We start from the raw sequence: 26,749 nt of genomic DNA, 5'->3' as shown, positions 1-26,749 counted from the left end.
TGCCACATTTTGTTGTAGGGGGAGAATGACTGCAGTGATTGGGCATTCACAAATTCTTATTCAAACACATTCAGTAATCAGGTGGCTTTGGATAGCACAGTCCAAGTGGTCTGCCCAGCTTGGTCATCACATTTTCTGGCAAAGACATTCTGGCTGTCACAAATTATGGTAAGTTACTGTCTATCTTTTCAGGGATGAAAATATTCACCCTAGACAAGGCATAACATATGATATGATAAACTGGGCCGTTATGAAAGTTCATTATCCCTTGCTATTAATAAGTGGGTTGGACAAAATCCCGTATATCAGAACATCCGCCTCTGAAATACAAAGTAACCACAACACATGATCTGTCAAAAACTATCATGATGATAAACAATAGGGTGAGCTCCAAAATAAATAAATAAACACTGCCAGAGAAGTTATTTGCATTTTTTTCTCTCTCCCCAACCAGTGCTTGAAAAATGTCCTCATTCAATGTGCTTGCTCATCCACGCAGCTGCCAGCTGTGCCTCCTTCCTTCAGCAGTAGTCACATGTTAAATGGTTTTTAATACTGAGTCCATACTGCTGCAGAAACCCAAGCTATGCAATACGGCTCTCTCCAGCCCCTGAGAATTTGTGTGGAATTGTGATTTCAGTGCTGCAACAAAAATTTGACCTTCAGTTGAAGACTGTGGCATGCAGGAAACCAAAACAGACAGAGTACAACCAAAAATGTCCAGACACCAAGAGACATCTCCAGCAACCCTCATGTAATTAACATAAATCTGAGCTGCCAAAAGTACTAACAGCACTTGAAGCAGCTTTGAAATCCCAAATGTATGACTTCTAAATTTAGAGCTCTGTTCTTACTATATTCTGTTATGCACATGTTTAGATTTCTGTTGATTGTTTGCAGAAGAAAAGGAATATAAAGGTTACTTATTTAGAGTGAAACCATGGCCTACAACTGCAACTCAGTGTTGGGGGATGAAGACAAATTGCCCTACCCATGCAGGAATTTAGAGTGGCATCATGATTCACAGCGAGCTCAGAAGTGAGGCAGCTGCTGTGTCCTTAGATGTGTTTGCCAGCGCAGGCAGGCCACCCCATGCCCTGTGCTCTGCCTCTTGCAGATGCTAAAAGAAATGGTAGATCTGCACAGCTGCTGCACTCCCCAAGTGTGACATCCTGACTATAGCTGCTCCCTGTGTGGATGGCACAGATATGGGGGAGAAAATTAGAGCGCAGTATGGTGAAACCGAAGATGGTTGCAACAGGCACTGAGTAGAGATGCAAACTTCAAAGATGGAGGAGGAAGGTAAGGACAAACATGGATTCTTTTTCTTTTTCAGAACCATCACCATTCCAGACCTGGTACTCAACAGACAGATGGGTGTTTCACACCCCCATTAACATGTCAAAGGCAGCTATATTTGGCTACAATTTCATTATTTAGCACTACTTAATTATCCGTAACATCTAAATTTTTTAACTGTGTATTTGTTGCAGGGTTTCTACTTCGGCCACCTCCCTCGGACATTTTTCCTATGGGCTTCTAAGGCATGTCTGTGCCATTACATAGCTGAGATAACAAACACATATCTGCTGTTTTTATTTTTTCCAGTGGTATTATTTATTTATATCCTGTATGGAAAAAGATAAATATCATCGTTTTTAGCTACTTTCTAAATTGTAAAACTTTTGTATTTCCTGTTTCTGGATTTAGGTGCACCTTAATGAAAGTGAAACTGCTTTAATGTGTGTTTTTTAATGTGCTTCTATAATGATGAGACCATTTTACTTCATTATTATAAAGTTTTTATGCCATTATGAACATGGAGATTTTTTTTCACTTAATTATTCCTTTGTAGTTCTATTAACTCAATGAAATACATTTTGATGGGAAAATGTGATAATTATTTATTGGTCTATATCATTAAGCTTCTCATCTTTCTCCATTTCTTGTGGCAGTTTTGTAAGAAATGCCTTTTCCCAGGAATCTGAAAATGATGTTTTCTAAAGTTTGAGGTCTCTTTATAACAATATATCTTCTTTCCTTTGTAAGTAATTTTACCAGTAGTCTAAAGAGGTAGAGCGTGTACTCAGTGGTGTACACAAATACTACGGACAGATTGCATGATTCTAATGGATACCATCTCAGTAGTGGATGGGATAATCTCTAGGTAAGGTATTAGGTTGCTGTTAATGTAACCATGAAGGCAGAGGATGGTAACAGGATAATCCTAGTAGATATCCTCAAGTGTTGAAACCAGTTTTATGGTATCCTCCGCACAATAATGTAAGCAAAAGTGGTCAGATAAGTAACACATTTTTAACTATTTGTGTATTGGTCAGTGGAGCCTAGATAATAAAAACAGCGGCTAGAGACGCTCTTGCCTGAGAAGAAATATTCTGCATTTGGTATTGGAAATAAGGAAAGGTAGTTGTTATGACTAAAACAGCTTTTCAAACTTCCAGCTTCTCTCATGAGCATAAAATGGGGGGGGAAATGCACAGACAGTGTCTTCTCATCAAAGATGTTCTTAGTTGTTTCTGAAAGGTCAGAATGGGAGGCAAATGTTATGCATAAAGCATCTACATAGAAGAAAAAAGAACTGAAAGAAAAATCTATGGGCCAGTCTGTAGAATCCACAACACAAAACCTATTCACGGTAGATAACAGCTTGTACTGTTCTTTAACATCTGTCCTTAATGTGTGACAAAGTTAAAATTTTTAATAGGGATGACTTCATCCTGGAAGAAGCTTGCTCATCATCTCATGCATCAAAAAATTTTCCAGCATTTCTAAAAATAATATATGTTAATATCTTTTTGCAGAAACTCCTGAGATCAAAAAAGATAACTGTTTTGGATCTTATTTAAATTAACTAGGAGTTAAATGCTAACATAAAAGAAACTATTTCTAGGTATAGATGTCATGATCTGATTGTATTTACCTTGTGCAGACTGAGTATATGACCAAATTATTTGCTTATATACATACATATATACATATACATACTTATATACATATATATATATTCCTACATGCATACATGCATACATACATACATATATATAGTTTTCATTGGCTAGTTTTTGTATATTTTGCAATGAAACAGTCATTGCAGCCACATATTTAAAGTGATAAGTATTTTCAAAATATGAGACCTGTCAAAAAATAAAATCCTTGATACACACAAGCCTGGTTCACAAGTAAAACATGTTTTACAGAGCAAGAAGATATCCTAGTTAAAAGAAGATTGAAAACAAACTAGAATATAAAATATTAATATAAAACCTGAGTAAATAACAAAGCATTATAAACCACAAGTTAAAATATACTCAACATGAAGAAAGGGCTGCACATCCAAAAGCTTGTCTGCTTTATCCAGTTGCATCTATGAATTTAGTAAAATCACCCCCTTTCCTTGCAAAATTTGCCCTAAATGTACCTTCAGGCTACCATGACTACAGCAATACAATTTAACAAAAAGAATTTAAATGTAGAGGACCAAGAAAATCTCTAGGTTATGTATGATTGCAAACTGTAGCTAGGTGTGTATTTTCCACAGAAATTTTGGGGGTGTCATTTTAACAAAACACTACACCAATCACATTCAATAAAATGCCAGGGACTGAGTTTATCACCTTCAGAGGATGGCACGATGAAATATGTGCTAAGATGGTATCATTTTAAACTAACATAGTGTATGAAAATATTTTACAGGCAAAAGCTGTATAGAAACCAATCCTACTTTTGAACAACCACCATTATGTTTTGTAAATACACAAAAAATGGGGAATTTTCTAGTTATTAAAATGTTTCCAATTGTATTAATACAATTCTGATGGAAGATCACTCAACTTCATTTAACTAAAAGATTTTGAATTTAGAATTCTATTTACAGATTAGCTTGGGTAAAAAATTGTGACCAAACAACCATTTTTGTCAAGACTACAAGTCTAATCAATGTGTGCTAGCATAATAAATCTGGATTTCTCCAAAATGCAGGGCACTTTAAAATTGACAGAGATGACACAGATCAGGTTGAAATTAGCTCACTGAAAGATCTCAGACTAGACATTCCTGTTCTTTAGCCATATTATTTTATTATTTATATGCATTTATTTAGCCATGTTATTTTATACGTGTGACAGTCATCTAAAAGGTGGTATAACAATCTTTGTAAATAAATTTTGCAGATAACTCAAAGATTAGTGTGATAGACAACCAAGAGTATCATGAAGAATGATCCTAATAATCTGCTTAAAATTCCGTCCTCCCACCCCCAATTTATTTGTTAATATTAATATGTTACCAAGTAATATACTCAGGAATAAAGATTGAAAATTGTGCCTATACACTGACCAGTTCTGTTTTCGAAAACTATGGCAAAAGAATCAATTTAAAGTTAACCACTTCCACTACCAGTGCAAGTGTATGGAAAAAAATAAAAATAGACGTGACATGACCCACAGTCTTATAAAACAAGAATAATTGAGTGGAAGCAGAGAGGTGGTCCTGTCTCCACACACTGCCTTAGCTGTCAAGAGCTGGCTGTGAGACTAGTTAAACAGGACTCTAAGCCAAAAATCTCAGCTGCCAGGTTCCTCCACACAGACTGTGGGTAGAGATAGCCTGTGACAGGGGCCACCCAACACAAAGCTGAGCTCCACTGCTGTGGGTCATCTCACACCAGCCTCTGACCGGGCAGAGATTTAATGAGATTTTGCTTTCCTCGTAGTGATAGCGTGAGGAGCACTGGTGGAGAAATCCCCTCCAGTCAGCGGTGCCATGGTCTTCACCTCTCCTGTGAAACGCATCTTAGCATCCCCAAAAACTGCAAAGTTTAAATCCAAATAGTTTGCTCGGTAGAGGAAATTTATTAGAGGCATCTGAGCCCTGTCTGGCATTGACAGTTTGGGTCCTGGAGAGAGCACAGCCGGGAGCCGCCGCGCCTGGACTCCGTTAGCTGTAGCGCTTTCAGCGCCGCTCCCAGGCTAATGCAGCTTTATTGCTTCCTGTAGCTGAGCTAATTTGTTCAGAGGTAGCATGTGTATCTCTGCACGGCACTGCACCGTGTCATGTGCATATACCTTTTACGGGCTGTAACGCATGGCATGTCAGGCTAAGATGATCTAATAATCCTTTCTGGCCCTAAACCGCATGAAACCATCATCAGTCACTTCCATTAATCTTCCATGAAGGAAAATAAGACACCTGAACATAGCAAGACAGTGAGATACGGCAGTAAAAATGTTGAAAATGTTTCTCAACTTCACCCTGCTCTCTCTGTCTAATTCTGCCACAAATTACTGGCCCCCATCCATACAGACATTGAGGTACTCTCAGGCTGCTGCAGAGGACCTCAACTGGCACTTGCTGCCAAGGTCAAGGCAATTAGCACATTTTGAGGGGAGAATAAGAAAGAGATGGTGATACACAAAAATTCCAGCCTGTTTATCAAAGCCCCTACATGGTAGCACAAGGATTTTTCGGCACAGGCAAACCATGTTAGACAATGATGGCCATCCAGCCCTTACCATTTTCATTAGCCTGAAAGAGAAACAAACAGTCTTGGATTAACTCTCTCTGCTTTCATGTGTTGCGTAAAACGCAATGAGCAAATTGCAATCTGGAAATGGGTAAAAAGCTTTGGATCAAAAAATTCCGATGGATCTTGGCCAGTTTGTGCAGAAGTTACCATAACAGGGTCTCATTGCTCCATACACAGGAAACAAACAGCTGGAGGGCCTAAGCATTCACATGATGAGGGTTTGACAGAACCAAGCCTGGGAGATGTGCTGATTTTCTCTTCTGGCATGTGAAAAGGTTTATTTTGGACAGCATCTGTTTTACTTTTTATTCTCGGTTCCTTTAAAAAGGGAGCGACTAGGTCAGATGGACCCCCTGGAAGGAGCAGAGATTCCTCCTTTCCCTGGAGTGCAGATGAGCATGCTTGAGGACTGAGTGGGAGGAGGAGGATAGGAGGAGCTCCCAGGCTTCTTCAGGGTCTACTGGGGAGAAGAGAAGAGAATGAGGGCTCTAGTGAGGAGATGGAAGCCTGCTGTTCAGGAGAGGTTCATGAAAGGAGCACGGAACATGTGCAGAGCCAGGCTCCCTTGATGACAGAAAAAAACTTCCTAGGGATCAGAGGGGACTGCACAGAGCTTGCTGCAACCCAAAAAGTTAATAAATTGACTGAAACCAAACCTGGAAACAAGTGCCCACCTAACACAACACAGGGGGAGAAGAATGAAGCTGTTTATAAACTTTTCTTCTTTTATATATGTATGTATATTTAGTCCTCACAGAGAGAGAAACTGTTTCTTTATTTATAAAGTTAAATGTTCTCATTTCTATTCTATACAAATTGTCTTTGTTCATTTAAAAGACCCTTTGGTCTCTTCAAGTTGCTTGCAGGAAAGAAAAGAGGTCTAGATCCTCATCAAAGCTTTGTCTGTCTTCTCATAAGACGTGGAGCCCAAAGTGACCCACCCCAGTCTTGCTCCTCAGCACTAGAGAGATATGTGAGTGATAGGAACACTGTGAAACAGTTATTGAATTTCATTTGTGAGATTAAACAACCTCTAAAATGTATATGAAATATTGGGAAAAATATATTAGTCAACATCTTAATAATTCTTCATTTAGTTTCAATAGGCCAGATAGGGAAAAATGGATATTGGTTCATTGGGAGTTCAGGGAAAAAAAAAAACAAGTAAAAAAGGAAAGTGCTTCTTTAAGATTAAATTGAAAACTATTTTTTGTTTTATAGTTTCATGAAACATTATAAAAGTGATGCAACCCAAAATATTTTATGTGGCTTTAAAAACATTTTAAAACTGTTTCTCTCAAAAAAAAATTAAAGGAAATTTCAAAATGGAATGTTATTTCAAATTAAATAGTTGAAATGCTTGACTTAAAATAATGAAAAAGGAAATATTTGATTCTTTAAAAAAATTATGAGGTTCTTTTCGAAGTGAAGCACTCAACAAAATTAACACAATTTTTCAAAATCTTTGTGTATATCTCTGCTTCCATTGGGAAAAAAAAAAAGAAAAAAAAAACAGTTGAAATTTTTCACAAATAAGCAAACATTAAGAGCCAAAAGACGTGTAAGCACAAAACATTTTCTGGCCCTACAGACCAGAAGTGCTCCCAAAGAGTTTGTTTAGTCATAACCAGAAAAGCCTACCAGAAACCCAGATCTGTTAAGAATAAAATTGGAAACAGATATGTCATGAATGGGTTTTGTTGCCTTTTATTATTTCACATTTTCTTTTGCATTCCTTCTCTTCTCATTTTGCCCAGTGCTTCTTAGATGCCTGTGTGCCAGACACTCCAGGACAAAACATCCTGTGATCTCCACACAAATACCTCCCTAGAGTAATTATGGGCCAAAATCTGTGCTGGCAGAAATTGTCTCCCTGCTTGTAAATTCGATTGTGTTAGCTGGGGATCTCACCTGATCACTTCAGGTACAATGATTTTAAAGGCTTGTTTTACAGAGAGCCTCAACATACTTCAGCAGGTTTTATTCCATAGATTTTCGTGGGCATGACAAAAGTTTCCTTTTTGGAATTTAGAGAGGAAACAAAGCTGGAGTCACCATCACTAGTGGATTTCAATTATTGAAGAAATATCATTATTTTGAGGGCAAGGTGAAGAACATGCAACAATGCAACATTCCCTTTGCAGACTAAAGACTCTCCTGAACAGGAGGAAGATCCGAGAGGTTAAGCAGAAAAGGAGAACTTGTGGTCTTAAGAAAAACAGAGCCTACAGGGTATTTTCCCACATTCACAGATGTCCCAGAAATGTACAAGCCCATCAAACCATGCTGGAAGAAGAGCCCCTTGAGCTAACGCTGACCCAAAATGCTGAGCCCTATGTCCTGCTGCTGGGCCATGCAGATGCCCCATCTCCCACTGTCAGCTGCATTTATTAGTTCTGGTATCACACCTCAGGAGGAAAGCTACTTTGCTTTTGAATCTACACAGGCTCCCAAAGTACCAGGTGAGCACAATTCTAGGTCACAGGGAAAAATCCTGTGTGAGTGTGTCAACATAGGTTAGGTTTATGCTGTCCCTATTTAGTAATGCTGGATGAATATGGATCACAGCAGGTACCAGGATGCTGGAAGAGAATGCAGTTTAAATCAGTTTGATGTCCCTGAGATTAAAAGTATCTGCTCTGTTTCTTATTGACTGAGTCCTCTGGTACTAATGAATTCATATGGGGGACTTCTGTTTTTTCTAGTGTTTTTCTGGAGGACAAATCTTCCTTGTTGTTGAATCAATGTTATCTTCCTCTTTTATTGTTTTTAATCTGAAAAACAGAATTCACTGGCAAGCTCTCTCATTCTTCTTCTTTTAGTCTCTCCCTTTCCCTCCTTCTCTTCCTCTCTCTCTCCTTCTCTTTCTCATTTTGACTTTTTGAAGGCTTTTTGAAATCATAGGAATACCAAGTTTGGTCATTGTAATTTTAGTTTTTTCCTGGAGGAGCTCTGGGAAGTCTTGTGTTCTGGGTGTTCTGGCACTGCTGTAGAAAGAATGAGGATCTTGAACAAAGACTTTCTTTGCCCAAAATTGAAATTATTTGCTGAAGTTGCTAACAAAAGCAGAGGCAGATGAACAAAATTATTCTAGACACTGAAAAGTTTGTACAATGACAGATTGAAGAGATAGAAACTGTTTAGGGGCAAAAAAAACCAGGTAATTTTTTTTCAGAAGAGCAATCAGACTTATTAAAGCGATAAAAAATAGGTACAATAGTAGAAATATAGTAGAACAATTAATATGTCGCTGTGGAAATCGGTGTTGCACCTTTATAAGGAATACTTTGCTCTGTTGGATAAGGTACCATCACAAAGGTGAAGTAGGTTTTGAAAATTATCCTGCTTCTCAGCTCTTGCCACACTGAGAACAGCAGGAATTGATGAGTGGATAGACCTGTTGATAAGAAAGTCCATGTCTATTTACTGAGCCTAGCTATTTCACGAGATTTACAGGATGAACTTTGTAATCTTTTGTGAAAGTCCAAATAAATCATGTCTTCCAATCTTCTTGTATTCACTCTCTTGTTATCACACCCAATAATTAATGTGAACAAAGAATGTGAATATCTTACAGAGGCACAGATTTCTTTTACAGAAGCCATGGTGATCTGTCTCCATCATATTATTTTCAGCTAGATCTTTTATAATTCTGTTTTTAATTAGCATTTTGACCAATTTTCTTGGTGCTAAAGTAATAATTCTCAGCCCTGGATTTCCCAGAATAACCTTTACAGTAAAATATCATTTGCAACATAGCTGTTTTCTGAGAGAGCAACTATTTGAAACAACTTTGAAAATGTCTTTGAGGCACAGAAGTCCTCTTGAAGCAATGCCAAAATACTCCCTAAAATCAAGGCCAAGCTGCTGGTGCAGATTCTTCAGACAGATCTTAGCCACAGGAATTTACCCCTGGTCGTATTTTGTTTCTGACCTGCCATCATGCTGGCTTCCTCAGCCAGCTGATCCAAACAGCAGTGCTGTGGTCTGTGGTCCCCTGTGTGTGCCCATGGGCAGTGGGCCCATCAGACCAGTGTCCATGGGCCCAGTCCCTACACAGCATTTGGATCTACACAGTGGAGGAAGTGCCCTCCACAGTGCAGACCACAGGCTTCAACCTTTGGAACCCTCGGTCATCCCAAATGGGTATCATCCCAGTTACCTTCATACTCCCACAAGAAATTAATGTAGTCAAATGAAAATGAAGGAGGTGTGAGCTGAGACAGATTTTGTCCTGATAAGCTCACCTGGAATCCCTCGTGCTGGTCCAGAGGGTACACATTCCTGATTTGTAAAGTGTGCTCTGTTTGTATATTAGTTTTGAGTTTTATCTCAAAATTTGATGTGAATTTAACATTTTATATATCGTTCCTATATACAGGGAATGCTCTAATGTTTGAAACAATTTATTGTTATATATATTTATTTGATAGATACTTTTAATATGTTAGTCTGACAAACCCTAAAACTTCCATATCACATGGAATAACTTGAACCAAAGAAAAGGAATGTCTAATTGTGAAACTAAATAAAAGCATAATATTTTAAAGTATAGAATTTTCAAGTGTATGAGACAAAGCAACAATCTACCTTCTCAAAGTTGTGGATGCCCCATGACTGTAAATGTTCAAGGCCAGGTTAGATGGGGCTTTGAGCAGACTGGTTTAGTGGAAGGTCTCCCTCACTATGGCAGAGGGGTCAGAACTAAGTGATCTCTAAGGTCCCTTTCAATCCAACAATTCTATGTTTCTCTTGGTGTGTAATCCAACCTTTGGTCCCTCAGCTGAATTTCCTCTCCTGTTGCCTCCCAGGCATGTTTTAAAGAACCAAGAAAGATCAAGTGATCAGCTCCAAAGTACACTAAATATATAATTTTAGTGAGTTTTGCCATAAATGTCAATAATTGAATATGAAAAATGTAATAAAAAATTTAAAAACAAGTGCTGTGTGAAGGAAGCAATTCTTAAACCATTTTTGATAAAAGTAATTAAGAGAATAGACTTACTGCTGACGCTTTCATGTGCTTTACTGAGTTTTCTTCTCCTATCAGGCTAAATGATGAGGAAGTCAGGTCTGAGTGTAATTGCCATGACAATGTTTACTTGATGATATCCTAATGTTAATAGTTAGCACCCTGTCCTCCTTTGATAGAAAGAGTGAAACTATACCCATGCAAATGAGTAGTCTTTTTGTCCCTTTGAGATGGACCAGTAAACTGCCCGCAAGAGTAATAACACCAGATGCAGGCACAGTGGATTTGGGAGTTTTTAATTTGCTTTGTCTCATGACTCATTCTGTGTAAAGTTTCACATTGTGGGTACGCTCAGTGGTCACCTGTGTTAGTCCTGCTGTGCACTTGGTCCTGCCTCTTGGCTGGAAAAGTCAATTGCTTCCACAGCCTTTCACCTCTTAACATTTCCTTTGATTCTTCTGTCATTGTTTTTATGACCTAATGGAAAGTCTTCAGTTGGAAAACATAGTTTATATTTCTGAACTTACAACGGATCTGTAAAAGTCTGTTAGAAATAATACCTCCTGACTGGTATTTTGTATATATGTGCCCTATTTACTGTGAAGGGTGGGAACTGTTCTTTTAGCTGTGTATTTGTGCTGCACCTGGAAGTGTGGAGTCTCTTTATCTTGTACATAACACAAAAGACTAATCTTAAATATTGATAAAAACATTATTTACTTCTTAAAAAAAAAAAAAAAAAAACTTCACTGAGCTTTCCTATGAATGTTATTGTGAGTCTGAAAACTAAGCAGCAACCATGGCTTTGACCAAAACACTAAGCAGTGATTTTAAAAAAATAAAGTAAATCTTGTAAACAGTAAATCTGGTAGGCGGCCAACTAAAGTGGAAAAGGAAGGAAGCAAAAGACTAGTAAAAGACTCGTTCTGAGTAAAAGTCACAGATAAGTTTCAGGTGTTCATGGGCTAACAATTATCTTAAGCAACCTTTAAGCAACATCTCTTACTTCAAGAGAGCCGAAAGAGACCATCCCATTAATCAGGTAAAACCAGAACAAGCAAATAATAAAAAGAGTGCAGTGTATTAAGTGTACTGTTTCTTCTTTCAGTTGCATACTTAAACCAAGCATATTTACAGTGGAAAAAATTCCTTTAAATCCTGTACTTTTGACAAGGATTAGAATTAATGTTTCTTCCCCTTATACATAATTTTTAATCAAGCTCATGGAAATATTTTTAGTGGGTAGAGCTCATAAATCTGGTAAGGTTCATAAATTCAGCTGGAGCACAAGACGTGTTAGAAACAAAACAAAACAAAATTAAAAAGAAATTAACTGATTTGCAAATGCATATATTGTATAAACTGTGTTTCGGCAAATCCAAAGACCTATTATATATTCTTAAAAGAACAATGCTGAACAATTTATTAAAAATGCATATCTTCAGAATTAAGAGTCATTAGTATATAAGGAAGTCTCGCCAACCTATAGTGAAGGATATTTGATATATCTGACTGTTGACTGGAGTTCAAACAGCAAGAAGCAGCTCATAAAGCTCTTCCGGTGAGATTACTCCCTTTGAAGGTCACAAAGGCAAGTCCACCATTGCCAAGTCATGATGATCTGGCACAACATTATTTTATAGAAAATTTCAGCTAAGTGAAGGTAAAGGAGTCGATGCAGGGGAAGGAAAGTGTGAGAGAAAGGGAGAAACTTTTGGGTTCCTTTTGTTTTGAGCTCCAACAGCTTTAAAGAACTCAAAGACCAGGACACTATAACCATGAAGATCCCAGGACAGAATTATTTGAGAAAATGTGTCATAATGGAAACTGCTGGTTAATTATTTGGGATTTTTTATTCCCATCCTTATCACTTCCTATCTTTCATGTTCATGGACTACACCAAATGGACCCCAGATGAAAAAATCGAATGGTATATTTGCATGCAAAATAGAATTTAAATTTTGTGTATCTTTCGTGTTTAAAGTAATGATATCCCATAATTCATGACAAAATTCAAAAGTCCATGTTCAAAAGTGCAGACGAGGCACAACCTTCAAAGATTTCACTAATTCACAATTGGGGAACATCCAAGCAAAGAAAAAAGGATCATTCACTATTTCCCTTTTAGTGATACATTAAAAGGTCATGTGTTATAAGGCTGTGCTGCATAAAGCAGATTTCATTGCCTCTTGATAAGCATGAAGGGATTTGTTCTTTCACATTTCTGGAACCCTCATTTTAAAAACAAAATATATTTTTGGAAGCTGAAGAAAATCTCTTAATTAATTTGTACTGGCATTAGTTTAACATAAATATTTTAGAAGACTTCAGTCAAGATTTCTTTTTCTACAACTGTCTTGCTACAAGCAAGACAATACAATCTCCTCAAACCTTCCCTAGAGTGAAGATTCAGCCTATACACAGCATTTTAGCTCCAAGATCCCACTCTTGTGCTGAGCATAGTCAAACACACAACAAAGTCAACAGCTCATGTCATTCTTAAAGTCATTTTGATATCAGAAGGAATGAAAAGCAAAACATTTTTTTGTGAATTTTCGTTCTCTGCCCCTTATGATGGAAATGGGTTGGATATATGAAAGGAAATGTGTACGTGGTTAGAGTTCTCACTGATAGAATCATGACCAGCCTTTCTGAGACAAATGTAACTTAAAATCTGCACAGTTCTAGGTTGAAAAGCTAGGGGCCAGATGGTCTGTCTGCCTTTCCTTTACGTGATGTAAGGGAAGGCTGTAAACTTGTTTCAACTGGCAGTCTACTCCAGTATTGCTACAAAGCCAAGAAAAGCAGTGAGACCATATGAAGAAGTGTAAATAGCATTTTTTAATGAATTAGAAAAAACAATTTGGGGGTTTTAGCTTGTTTCAATATTCAAAACAATATTTGGGGGGCTTCTTGGTCAATGTTCATATACAGGCACTGATGCTATGAAGACTATTCCCCCTGCCCCGGATTCAAAGATTCTAACTCAGAGTAAAGTTTTAAAGTAGAGAATAAAGGAAAACAAAAAAGAAAAAGAAAAAAACATTTGAAGTTATTCCTTAATTAAATGCAAGAAACACTGAGAGTTCAATATTGACTTAAAGGAAATATCAATTTAAATTTTATGAAAATAAAAACTTCAATTGCCCTTGACTCTGCTTATTAATGGAAAAAAATCAAGATTACCATAATTCTACCTGTGTGTTTGTGAATTATGCATTGGTTTAAAATAGATTTTGTTTTAATACATCATGCTATTGCTAAGTACATGAAGATGTAATAGTTTTCCTGACTGTGATGACAGATTTTCTGTTATTTTTTTCTGTCTACTTTTGGAAATGCTCCATCAACCTCAAAATGCTTTAACATACAATGGGAATAATTGATTGTTCTGAGAAAGGAAACTACCTAGGTTTAAAAGGATACAAAGGGGTCTCATTGTTCAGGAAGGCTATTTAAAGAAAAGAGTAAGACTTTCTGGTTTGGGAGTGTGGGTAGGCTTCATCTAGAAATGTGTTGTTGGTCTACAAAGGAAGGATGCAGGTAGACGTGTACACACATGGAGGTGAAGGTGCTTGAGAATGAACGAGAGAAAAGCGCAAAGCAGGTGAGCAGGTGCTCTCTAGTGTTAAAAGTGGTGATCAAACAGATTATGGCAACAAGACAGGGAAAGGCAGACTGACTTCAAAATTGCTGAAAACAGCTTTAACTCTGACATAAGTATGCGGGAGAGCCAGTGAAAGAACTCCATTTATACACAACTACTCCGGGTGAAGCTCTCCCAGGAGCCCGCCTACCGGAGTGCCCAAACCTACTTGTTGACTATCCCTGTGCCAAATAATCCATGTCAAGGTGAGCCCTTGAAATAAAGCGACTGTCCAGTTCCACCGTCCCACTTTTCCTGTGCTCTGTCCACCTCCCGCTTCACAAGCGCGCCAGGCGCTGCGGACGCTGGGCTGGAGCCGCATTCCCGAGCCGCGCTGGCTCAGCGGGAAAAGCAGGGAGAGGCAAGGACGCGGCGCTGCCTGCCGCCCTCCCTCCCGCGGGGCCGCGCGGGGCTTGAGGACGCTCCTTCCCCGGCAGCGAGCGGCCCGAGGGGCTCCGAGCCCCGGCCCGTGCGCCCCAGCCCGCTCTGCGCCGCCCGCCGGCCCTGCCCGCAGCTCCCGCCCTCATTCCCTCCCTCGTTCCCTCGTTCCCTCCGTGCCGCCGGCGCAGGGACGCTGTCCGGCCCGGCGCGGACACGGACACGGAGCGAGGCGCTGCAAGGAGCAGCCGGGCTCCGCTGGGCAGCGGCGGGACCTGCGCGCCCCTGCCCTCACTGCCTGCATTGCTCGCGGCTGGTTCAGAAACTAAATAGTGTGATTTCTTTTCTTTTCTTTTCTTTTCTTTTCTTTTCTTTTCTTTTCTTTTCTTTTCTTTTCTTTTCTTTTCTTTTCTTTTCTTTTCTTTTCTTTTCTTTTCTTTTCTTCTCTTTTCTTTTCTTCTCTTTTCTTCTCTTCTCTTCTCTTCTCTTCTCTTCTCTTCTCTTCTCTTCTCTTCTCTTCTCTTCTCTTCTCTTCTCTTCTCTTCTCTTCTCTTCTCTTCTCTTCTCTTCTCTTCTCTTCTCTTCTCTCCTCTCCTCTCCTCTCCTCTCCTCTCCTCTCCTCTCCTCTCCTCTTCCTTTCCTCTTTTTTTTTTTTTTTTTTACTTCTCTTTTTGTCCCATTTTCCCCTTGAGAATGATGAACTATCCCATCTGTGGATCGTACACTTGTTTTCTCCCTGAGAAACGCTGTCTGCCTTTCAGGTGAAAATAGCAGGCTCCAGGAAAGCTTTTGAGGTCTTTTATCTTATATCTTTATACTTGCGGATACGCATTTGCTTATATTTCCCTAGGCGAAAAGTTACTAACAATCTTAATAACAGTGTGACATAAGGGAAGCAACTTTCCTAAGGCTCAGATCTGGTTTTTAGAAACCCGCTTTAGCTTGGTTTTTGGGTTTATTTATTTATTCGTAAGCATTCCCCCAATAAGGTCTCAAAAGGAGGAAGGTAAATCCTGGAAAAGACGTGGCCCGTTATTAGTGCAAATTGTCGAAGCCACAGACGCCCTGGGGATTTTTTTATTTTTTTTTTTTTAATAAGAAGCTGCAAACAAGGGGTGTGTTTCGTATGGATCTGTTCTTACGCTTTTCGGGTTAAAGAGAGTAGTCTAAATTCTCGGCGCTATCCTGGGCAGACCCTTCTTGCATTGTATTTTAAAAATGAAGTGCACTATTGCACTTTTTCTGAACTGAAAATTAAAAACTAAAAAAAAAGGAAGAAAAAAATTGGGCCCAGAGGAAAACAAGTGACCATAACTCAGGCGAACAGTCCACCTTTTAGTATAGGTATTACGGGAGGAAGTTAGATAACAGTGTTAATAAAAGTAATGACCGAAATACTAAAAGAAATGTCAGGGAAGGATCTTCCATGAACAATTCCGCTGCAAGCGCTCGGGAGCGCTGGAGAATCCATTGCCACAGCGCCCCCTCCCACACGCGGCTTGAACTAACGATTTCATCCCGAAGGCGGCCAGAGAAAAGTTCTTTCTTTTCCTTTTTCCCTCGCCGTTTTCATCGCTCTTCGCTCTGACCCCGCGAACAGCTCCAGAAGGGCTCGCCCAGCGCACCCCGTGTCCCCGCGTTCGCACGGGTCGCTCCCGCAAGGCACCTCGCTGGGAAGGAGCCCTGTAAACTGGGCTCCTTTTACTAGAAAACCGGACAACTCCGCTTGCACAGTACGCGTGTGTCATTTGTTATTTTTAAATACAATAGTCTATTATTTAACGTCGTTGTCTCCGGGAGATGGTGGCGGTCCCCCATTTCATGAGAGAAAGGAGAAAGCATTCCCAGACCATTGTGTGGTTATGTCACAGGAAACTGTTTCAGCTGCGCATTGTGTTACATCTTCAAACCCCACCAAGTTCCACTTCTCTTTGCTTGAAAAGTTGCTGTGACCGGTGTCACGACAATTGGGCAATTGGCATTGTGCGGGTGACAGGCGTGTGCGCCTCTCCGGGCCGCAGGGAGCCCTCCCGGGGAGGGAAACCTCTCCTTCACCCCAACGAGGCTTGCTTGTGTTTTTATGCTTTTCCTTCTTCTTTCACTTGTGTAAAGCCGGGGGGAGCGGGTCCGGAGTGCATGGCCCCTGGGCCGACGCCCGAATGCCGGGCAGAGGCAGCAGGAGCCCCATCCCCACAGACGGGGCTTTCAACTTCACCCGCCCCGAAACTTCAGCCCCTGTCACTGGCGCAAGGAGACGCAGCTAATAAATGACAAAACGCAAAACCTGTCTCCCAGGACAGCAATGAGCGATAGCAGGGGGTGGTGGGGGAGCTCTCGTCTACCTTCTCAGCTCTGCTGGAAGAAACTGAATTAAAGAAGACGAGGCGAGGTCGCAGTTTAAAATCCGGAAAGGTAAACGCTGACCTAATGAATAGATTATTAAAATAAAAAACACGGTGTGCAAAGTCTTAATGCCTCTGTGTAGGCATGTTAATTTGCCACAGTTATTACCAATAAAAAGTGCATGTAATACTATTCTGGTGTTTAACAGCGCAAGTTAGACGGCTTTGTATTAGTAACGGGTAGTACTGTGGGAAAATTAGATTTCGGCGGTGGAGCCAAGCAAATGAAAAACCTCTTCCCTGCGAAAGGCATTCAAATCAAACAGAGATAACTCCGAGAAGAAGTTAAATACAGACACTGATCGCTGTTTAGAAACGTTATTGAAACAGTTTTCTGGTTTGTGTACTGCAAAGCCTTCGCCAGCTATATTTAAATGACCCCACCAGCTATTAGTCCTCCACATTGTGCAGAGTCAAATTAGTGGTGCACTTGTAATAAAATGCATACCGGCTCCTTGCAGTGGCTAAATCCATTCCTTTCTGAAGCCATACAAAAATTATGCAAATCAAATCAACGCAAGAACTTGTCTTTGAAATGATAATATTTTACTCCATTAATCTCTGATTGCGAAATTAACCCTGTTTCTGTATATGAAACAATATTTTTGGACTGCACAAATTAAAACATCAGAAATATAATCTGTTGCTCTATGTGTCTGGAGGAAGGGGAATAACGTTCCTCCTGATTTAAACATTCCTCACACTAAAATCACAAAAATTTATTCTCGTAGAGGAAAGGCATGCAGATGGAGGCAAAACTAGCACCTACATTTTACACGGATGGCCACGTAGACCTAACGTGTGTAGCATATGGCTATGCGTGTAGATACGCATGGAGATTTGTATCTCTCGTGTGTGCGTGTGTGTCTGTGCGTATCTACACACACTCCGCGCTGAATTACATCAGTTCTCTGGGGATCACGGTATTTATTTAAGTACTCTTCCCAGGTCATAACTGTAACACTCACTTAATAGCATTAATCCCCTGTTATAATGTAAACACAACGGCCATTGTATTCCCAATCTGTATTGTTCCACTAATTATTAAAGAGGAAGAACTAAAAGCAATCAATTCGCGAAGATAAACACCACTTCTCCTGGAAAAAGAACAGCTTCCCAAATAAAAATGCAGAGAGTATAGCACATTTTGCAAGGCGTGCAGGTTGGCTTAGAGAGATTCATGTATGACTTTATAATGTTATAATTAATTTTGCATTCTCGGCTCTCCAGCTGCTGCTCCTTTCAGAAGCAGAGCTCATATACTTAGAAATCGGTCTGCGGAACACAGCAATTGACTATTCAGATGTAGTCGCCTGATATCGATTATTCCATAGAAATACTGAAATATGAATATGTTCTATATACAGCCCTTGTTTTTAGAGTTTCTATTTTTATTTAATATATGCGCATTAATCACCAAGCAGGGAAGCAAATGTCTTTTCTGTAATCTGTTGCACTGAGTTTACCAGTTGTTTATCACTCTCTTATCAGGAAGTCGGGAGTTAATGACAAGAAATACCTGTTGGTGTTAACCTCCTCCCCCTCACCTGCTTTTTTAAGGATTGCCTCTTCTACAGGCCAGCTGATAGATCTGGATAGGAATTAATCCGGTATGTCTGGTGGCCAGATCTCTGCTGCTGCTTGTAGCGGCAGGGGTAAACTGGTATGTGGGTTTCACGGAAAATGAGGAGAGTAAAGGAGAGAAATAAAAACTGAGATAGAAAAATAAATCGGAAAGCTTGGATTGCATCAGACACTTTACACATCCCGAGGTTTGACCGTAGTTCCAGCACGGCATTTTCCCCGCTGTGTGCGCCAAGCTATTGAAACCGCTTCTCCAAGTGTATTTTTTTTTTATCAGCTGCATGTTTAATTGATTAACAATATGCTGCTCTGTACACCCGCAATTTTTCAGCTACTGCCATCTCCCCTCCTGCCCGTGGCCAACCGATTCCCCGGCATCGTCTCCATCCTACCTGACTAAAACTACTCGAGGTACTTCACGAAGAACTCGGCCATAAATGTCAAGCAACTTCATTTAAGTGCGCACTCATAAATGTTGAAAATAAAACACAGTTTCATTAACTTTTTTTTTCTTTTTTCCCGAACACTTAAACAACATTAACGAGGCCGTTCCGGGCTGGTAACTTGCTGAAGGTTGCGTGTGAAGGGCTTGTGGGAAGCGCGGTGGCTTCCAGAGCTGCGGCCCCATCCCTGCGTGCCGGACCGACCCCGATCCCTGCGGGGCGCAGGTGCGGACCGGGATGCGCGGAGCGGCCTAGCACGCCTGGGCCCCTGCAGCGGCTGGGTGGGACGGGCAGGGCCCAGCGCCGTGCCCCGGGGCTGTGGGACTGAAGGGGTGTCGGGTAGGGAGCCCCGGCCCCACCGCGGGTAGGGGGACACGGGCACAGGGCACCGCGGGCACCGCGACTCGTCCCGGGAGCAAAGGGCAGAGCTTGAGGGTAGGCAGCTCGCCGCCGGCTTCTGGAGGGACCTTCTGGACCAACCATTAAAGAAATGTACGTGCACACAGACGTGTGTGTTTAGGCTTGCACTGAGGAGACAAGAGCGGTGCCTCCGCCTCGTCCTCCTGCGCCCGGCCCGAGCAGCGCTGGCACTGGCTGGAAGCTGAAAGTGTCCAGGGCCGAAGGGAGAGGGCAGAAGAAATTAATTACATAGATACTATATTCCAGGAGATTTATCTGATCTGCCAAAAGGAGGAAGGGGTGAGGGGAGAATGCAGATAGCCCCCCGGAAGGAGTCACCCAGGCCTCTTGCCCGCGCCTCAGCGAAGGAAGAACAGAACTGAAAGAAAGATGGGGGGATTTTTTTTTCCTTCACGTGCAAACGCGCTGCATGACTAGATCGTCACTGTTTGTGGCAACTTACAAAACTGTTAAGTTCACGCTGCCAGGGACAGTGCGCTCCTGTACTGCTGATTTGAGCAGTTGCTGCTCTCCCTACCATATAGGGCAGCACTTTTACCAAGCGCTCGCTCCGCCGCGCCCGGCCCTGCGCGCACACACGCGTGCGAGCGCGCACATCTCACACGCGTGTGCGCGCCTGCAGCGCTCCGGAGAGTGCGTGCGGGAGGGGATGCAGATATCCCTTGTACGCGTCCTTCTGTGTTGCCCCTGTGGATGTAGAAAGAGCGAGAGAGAGAGGGTGTGTAATGGAGAGTGCGCGGAAGAGTGTTCATGGCTCCGCGAGTCCGGAGAGGAGCTGGTGAGCAGCATCATCGTTTGGCTTCAGCGGCGTGCTCGCAGCCGGAGAGGCTGCCTTGCACTACAAAGCCTGCCTCCCTTCGCTGCTGCCTTCCCCGCCTGCCTGCCGGCCGCGGGAGGAGACGGAGCCGGGGCCGGGGCCGGAGCGGGAGGGGGCGGGCCCGCCGGGCTATGCAGATGAGCGGCGGTGATGGACAGCTCTGTTTTCCAATGTCCCTCAGAAACTCGAGTGCTGCTTCCCTCAACTCTTCACTCCAGACTCTATACTTCCCCCAAAATACAGGCTCGCAGGCGCTGGGGGAGCTGGCTGGCTGACTGGGAGAACTCCATATGCAGCAGCCACTTTTCTGATTTCGGGGTCTCGCTTCTCTCTCTCCCCCCTCCCCGCCCCCCGTCCTCCTCTCTCCTTCTGTTTCTTTCCCTTTCTCTTTCTTTTTTTATTAACCCTCTGTGCTTCCATCTCTCCCAGATGCCCTTCCCCTCCCGGATAGATTTCTGACCTTTCCTACTAATTTTCCATTTGGAGGGTTCTTTTGGGGTTTTTTTTCCTCCTGTTTGTTTTTATTCCGATCGGGTGCGCATGGGGGGGAGCCTATAACAATTCTGATTCTCTACATAACTGCACAGAGCCATCGGGGGGGGGGGGGGGGGGGAGAGAGAGAGAGAAGGAGGGAGGGAGAAAGAGGGAGGGAGGGCGGGAGGGAGGGAGCGGGAGGGCGGGCGGGAGAGAGGGAGAGCACGAAAGCAGCGCCAGGAGCAGCGGCAGCAGCAGGGCCGGTCACCCTCGCCCCCTCCCTGCTCCTGTGCACGCCAGTGCAAGCCATGTCCTATCCTCAGGGTTACCTCTACCAGCCCCCCGGCTCGCTGGCTCTGTACTCCTGCCCGGCGTACGGGGCGTCGGCGCTGGCGGCCCCCAGGAGCGAGGAGCTGGCCAGGTCTTCGTCGGGATCGGCGTTCAGCCCTTACCCGGGATCGGCAGCTTTCACCGCCCAGGCGGCGGCCACAGGCTTCACCAGCCCGCTCCAGTACTCCACAGACCCCGCCACGGGATTCCCCTCCTATATGGTAACTACCGAAGAGAAACCCTCTCCTTCTTCATTAGCATCCGCATTCTCATCCTCATCATCCTCAGCCTTTCTCCTCACACACACTCACCATCAGCCCCCGACACCATGCCGCACAAGCGGGTGCCCCGCACCGCCGCCGCCGCTGCCGGCTCCGCTCTCCGCTCCGCGCCGCCCCGCAGCCCGGCCGGCACCGAGCGGAGCCGAGCGGAGCCGAGCCGAGAGGAGCGGAGCGGAACGGAGCGGCGGGGCCGGGGCCGGGGCTCCGCTTCGCGTCCCGGCCAGGCGCGGTGCCGGCCTGGGTCCCGGGCTCTCCGCGCGGTTTGAGGAGCCGGGAGGGCGCTTTGCTTGAGGGAATACGGATGGTCTCGGCCAGTTGGGTTGGGTTGGGTTGGATGCTTTCATTCTGCCCCCCGTTCCCGTGTCTGTGTGTCCCAGGCTTTCCTTCTTTTTTTTTTTTTTTTTTTTCTTTTCTTTTAATATGTATTTTTTCTTTTCGCAGTGATAGCACAAGGGAGGGTTTATTTTTCTTCCTTTTTTTTTTTTTTTTCCTAATTTTTCTTCTCTCTCTCTTTTAAGTCGGTGTTTAGAGGCGCTGGGGGCTTTATCCCCGTGTGGTTTTATTTACTTTCAGTGTGTTTTGTGCTAATGGTTTAACTGGATTTTCGGAATGAAAAGGAGCATCTGTTTGCGATCTGTGAGCTTCGCTTAAACCCAAAATGGTCGTAGTGGCCGCAGTTTCGGATTTCACTTTCTTCTTATTAGTTTAAGGAGCAGTTGCAATTGCGTGTTGTGTGTGTTCTGTGCATAAAGTACATAAATAAAACCATAAACTATATAAATAAACTGCACGTCTAGATGGTTATATAGTTTTATAACCACGCGTGCACACAGAGAGTCAGACACATATCTAGTCCGTACACACAAAGACCTGTGCTCGGAATTTGAGGCTAGAGCCGCTGTCGATATCCTAGGAGAGGATGGCAGCGGGGTAGTTCTCTCTCCCTGCAAAGTGGCAGGGAAACTACTTGCTTTCCGTCTGTTCATAATACAGTGCATAAATTGTAGTGCAGTCTTTATTCGGGGTGATATAAAAAAATCTGAGGGTCTCTCTTGTTTTTCCTGTCGAGAAGCAGTAGGCGAGTGGCTGGAAGTTGCAGCGAGGTTGTGAACTGTGAGGGATATTGGGCGATGTTGAGCCTACGACTCTCCGATCTGCGGGGTACAGAGACGTGCTGAAAGTTAGCGAGTTTCTTAGGGATATCTTTAACTTTTCTTGCATTATGCAGACTTAAATAAGCGCAATTTAAACGTTAAAGAGCGAATTAAAATGCTAATTACATCGCATTTGAACAATTCGAAACGGTGCATATCTTCTGATTTGCAAATTGGATTTGCAATGCATTAGTGCAGTGAATTGCTAAGTGGCTGCTTTGTTGTATTTTCTATAGCAAAAAAGGAAACATCTTTTGAACCTTTGAGAGAAATGTTGATATCAAGACGCTACCTGTAGGGCCTTTAAAATGTCTGCGCGGTTCAAAAATTATATTGGGAAATATTCAATTACAAGGAGCTGAAATTAGCCAGAAAGATTAAAAGCGCGTGTGCCTGTGTCTGTGTGCTGGGCGGAGGAAGGAGGGGGGCAATTGTAACTTAATGGCCTTTGGGTGCTGCTACTCCCCCTCATAGAATATGGATACAAGACACCATCCCGGGGAAATACAAATATAACCGCCGATCTCGCCTTGACAACTCACTAATGGCTATCAGCAATAACAAATTGCCAACCCCACCGTTCTGTTCTGTCCAGGGCTCCCCTTACGACGCCCATACGACGGGGATGACCGGAGCCATCAGCTACCATCCGTACGGCAGCCCTGCTTACCCCTACCAGCTCAACGACCCCGCGTACAGGAAAAACGCCACCCGCGACGCCACGGCCACGCTGAAGGCCTGGCTGCAGGAGCACCGCAAGAACCCCTACCCCACCAAGGGCGAGAAGATCATGCTGGCCATCATCACCAAGATGACCCTGACCCAGGTCTCCACCTGGTTCGCCAACGCCCGCCGGCGGCTCAAGAAGGAGAACAAGATGACCTGGGCCCCGCGGAACAAGAGCGAGGACGAGGACGACGACGAAGGCGACGGGGCGAGGAGTAAGGAGGAGAGTCCCGACAAGATGCCCGAGAGCAACGAAACCTCTGCGGAGGACGAAGGTAGGCGTGGGGTGCCTGCGGCCCCGGCGGGGTGGCTCCATCCCGCCCCGTCGAGTCCCCCGGGAGCGGGGCAGCGGGGCAGGAGAGGGGGGCGGCGTTTAACAAAAGCGACCCCCAAACCCGTCCCGTCCGGCTGCTCCGGTCACTTGTCGCCGATCGGTGCCTGTGGCCGAGGCGGGCGGGGGGCGGCTGGCGGGGAGGTGCGGGGGGCGCCGCGGAGGAGCCGGCCCGTGGGGATGGATGCTCCTGGGAGCGGGAAAAGGCCGGCGTGGCTTGAGCCTGCCCGGCCGCAGCGGTGGCGCGGCGGTGGCGGGGCTCGCTGCTCTCCCGCTCTGCTCTGCCGCCCCTCCTCACTGCCTCTCTGTGCCCGGCGGGCCTCCGCAGGGATCAGCTTGCAAGTCGACTCGCTGACGGACCACTCCTGCTCCGCCGAATCGGACGGCGAGAAGCTGCCCTGCCGAGCGGGAGACCCCCTCTGCGAGTCGGGCTCGGAGTGCAAAGACAAGTACGAGGACATCGAGGAGGAGGAAGAGGACGACGACGAGGACGACGAGGAGGACATCGAGGAGGACGACGGCGGCGGCGGGGAGCGCGACCCGCCGGCCAAGCCCGCCACCTCCTCGCCGCTGGCGGCCGTGGAGGCCCCGCTCCTCGGCCACCCGCACGCCGACGCCGCCCGCAGCGCTGGCAAGGCGGCGCTGGGGCCCCGCGCCTCCCCCGGCCCCCCGACGCCGGCCAGCAAGCCCAAGCTCTGGTCTCTGGCCGAAATCGCCACCTCGGACCTCAAGAGTCAGACCCTGGGCCAAGGCTGCCAGCCCGCGCCGCTATCCTCGGCCACCCCCGCCTCCGCCCCGCACAGCGCTGCCTACTCGCCCTCCTCCCTCCTGGGGAGGCATATTTATTACACCTCACCTTTTTATAGCAATTATACAAACTATGGGAACTTTAACGCTCTGCAGAGCCAGGGAATCCTGAGATACAACTCGGCAGCAGTGGCTTCAAACGAGGGACTAAGTCAGACTGTCCTAAATGCCAGCTCTGTCCACAAACAGAGCAGTGACTCTTTGAAAACGATCACTAACCAGCTAGAACATTACAGGCCCTCTAGCTATGACTCTAAGAAAGGTAGGTGACTTGTTTCTGCCGCTTTCTTCCCCCTTCTCCCTCGTCCTCCTCCCCCGACCCGTAAACGTCCCCTGCGCGCTGTAAATACTGAAACCTTCTCTGGAAAAAAGCAGCGAGCTCGGTGCCATCGCTGCCAGAGCGAAGATGGGCACTCATATAACCTGGGGATTAAAACCGGCGTGCCGCCGTCGTATCGGTACCTGCCCCTAAGAACCGCGAGAGGAAATGTGAAACACGAATTTTAGATCAGTCTCACAGGCTGCAGATGCAGCTTTGAAAGTAGTTTTCTTTTTTAAAAAAGGGAAACTACACACAAAGCCATCCAGACAGCATTGGTGTCATTGCCTGTAATTTTTTTTTCCTGACAAACTGGTTTGACTCTCTTTGTTTCCAGTATTCTCACGGGGTTTTTTTCAGCTTTGGGTTCAGATAATTGCTGACCTTGGACGTGAAATTACGCGGAGCGTGACATTTTTTGTAACTGGTTGCTTCTTGGTTTGTTTGGGTTTTGGGGTTTTCTTTCCCGAAAAAGTTTTGTACTAATATGCTTGTCATCTTATCCTACAAAACTACTCGAGATACAGGCAAATATAAAATATTGGCTAGTCTTTTAAACGCCCCAGCTGCAAATTGTGCACCAGTGAGGGCTGGGACCTACACAGACTGTATAATCTAGTTAGCTGGCTGTGTCCTGTGACTAACTGATGGTTATATTTTGACAGATCCCACTGAAGTCTGCACAGTAGGAGTACAACCATACCTATAGAAGTGCAATCACACAGCAATGCAAGTAAGTGAGAACATTTTCTATTACACTGATCATTTGGCATCAGGTCTGAGACGTGCTGCACAGTTCTAGACTCGCTTAACGTTAATTTCTTGCTTCGTTACTTGAGAGTTTGGTCACAAAGTAAAACATTATTTTTTCTGCTGTTTTCAGAAACCCCATATGACTACATTTATTTCTTGGGTTTGTCTTAATTTTCAAGCCAGGTTAGACAGTTCCCTCACTTTGCATACTCTTCGCTTGTGTAAGGCAAAGCCGTAGGGACTGCTTAAAAGTTACGGAAAGAAATCTTCAGGAAAAAAATAAAAAGCCTTTGAAGGTATTGTTATTTAGAAACAGAGTGCTTGTGCTCACGTGGCAGTGCTAAAATTGAGTGGGACTTTACGCAGTGGCTGCGTATTTAAAAATAAAAAGGACAACTGTAAGAAAACGACATGAATCTATGAATCTTATGCAAGGCAGTCTGTGACTTGGCTCTTGCCTAGCTAGCAAAGGCACTCTGAATACTTCCACTACTTAGAGCTAAATAAACAACAACAACAACAAAAAATCACCTTGCCTATATTTTTCAACTAACTTCTATTTTTGTTAGAAGAATTTAAAAGAGTAAGAATTTTGCTTTACTTCCTTTCCCGGCCACCCTGTTTAATGGTGTTGGAGTTTAATTGAAGGATTTTTGGATGATCTGGTTTTTTCCTTGGTCCACAGGTAGGTGTCACAATTGCTTTGAAAAAAGTCAGCAAGCCATCATCTCTCCCCGAGCTAATATATATAACAAATCTCTAAATCCGGATCACATCTGGTGCCACTGTATAAAAGAAGACCACAGAGCACTATTAAATCTTCAGAATCTAATTATTAAACCCGAATTTTGTTGGACATATGTGAGTTTGCTGGTATAGTATAGTTTCCCCAATGTATGTGTGACTTTTGAAAACAGATCTGTTTTTCTCAGGATATCTTGAATTGATCACTTCATTGCCACGGTATCTATTCGATAGGTGTGATAGGATTTATTGTAAAATTTATTTGTAAAAGATGTATACAGTAGAGATAATAAAGACGTGATTGGAGAACTTGAGTCCTTACAAAGTGGAAACAAATTTGATATTTATTTTTGTAACGATATAAAGCTTCTAGTAATTTATGCAAGTTGTATTGCAATGAAATCTGAACTTTTTGTAAATAAATTTTGCCTGGTTTTTATTTGAAACGTTGATGGTTATACAATCTTTGGTTGTTTAACAAGAATTCTTTACTAATTTATATCTCTAATTGTAAATAAAAACAGACTAGTCTGCAACAACCTTGTGTTTTTCGTTCATTTCCCTCAAAGTACTAATTTATTATTTAGAAAAGGAGGAAATTTGTAATTTCAATAGCAGAGCTG

General features: G+C 43.5%; 1 protein-coding gene across 1 annotated transcript; it reads left to right on the top strand.

Annotated features, from left to right (window-relative positions):
* Positions 1–20,989: 20,989 nt before the first annotated feature.
* IRX2 (iroquois homeobox 2) lies at positions 20,990–25,338 on the top strand. Its single transcript, XM_058035456.1, has 4 exons — positions 20,990–21,232; positions 23,042–23,447; positions 23,832–24,572; positions 25,295–25,338. Exons 1-4 carry the CDS (start codon positions 20,990–20,992, stop codon positions 25,336–25,338), a joined length of 1,434 nt encoding a protein of 477 aa, XP_057891439.1.
* Positions 25,339–26,749: the final 1,411 nt, after the last annotated feature.

Source organism: Melospiza georgiana, chromosome 1 (genome assembly GCF_028018845.1).
Source record: "Melospiza georgiana isolate bMelGeo1 chromosome 1, bMelGeo1.pri, whole genome shotgun sequence".
Taxonomy (NCBI): domain Eukaryota; kingdom Metazoa; phylum Chordata; class Aves; order Passeriformes; family Passerellidae; genus Melospiza; species Melospiza georgiana.
Note: the sequence above shows the minus strand (reverse complement) of the source record. Positions and strands in the feature narration are given on the sequence as shown.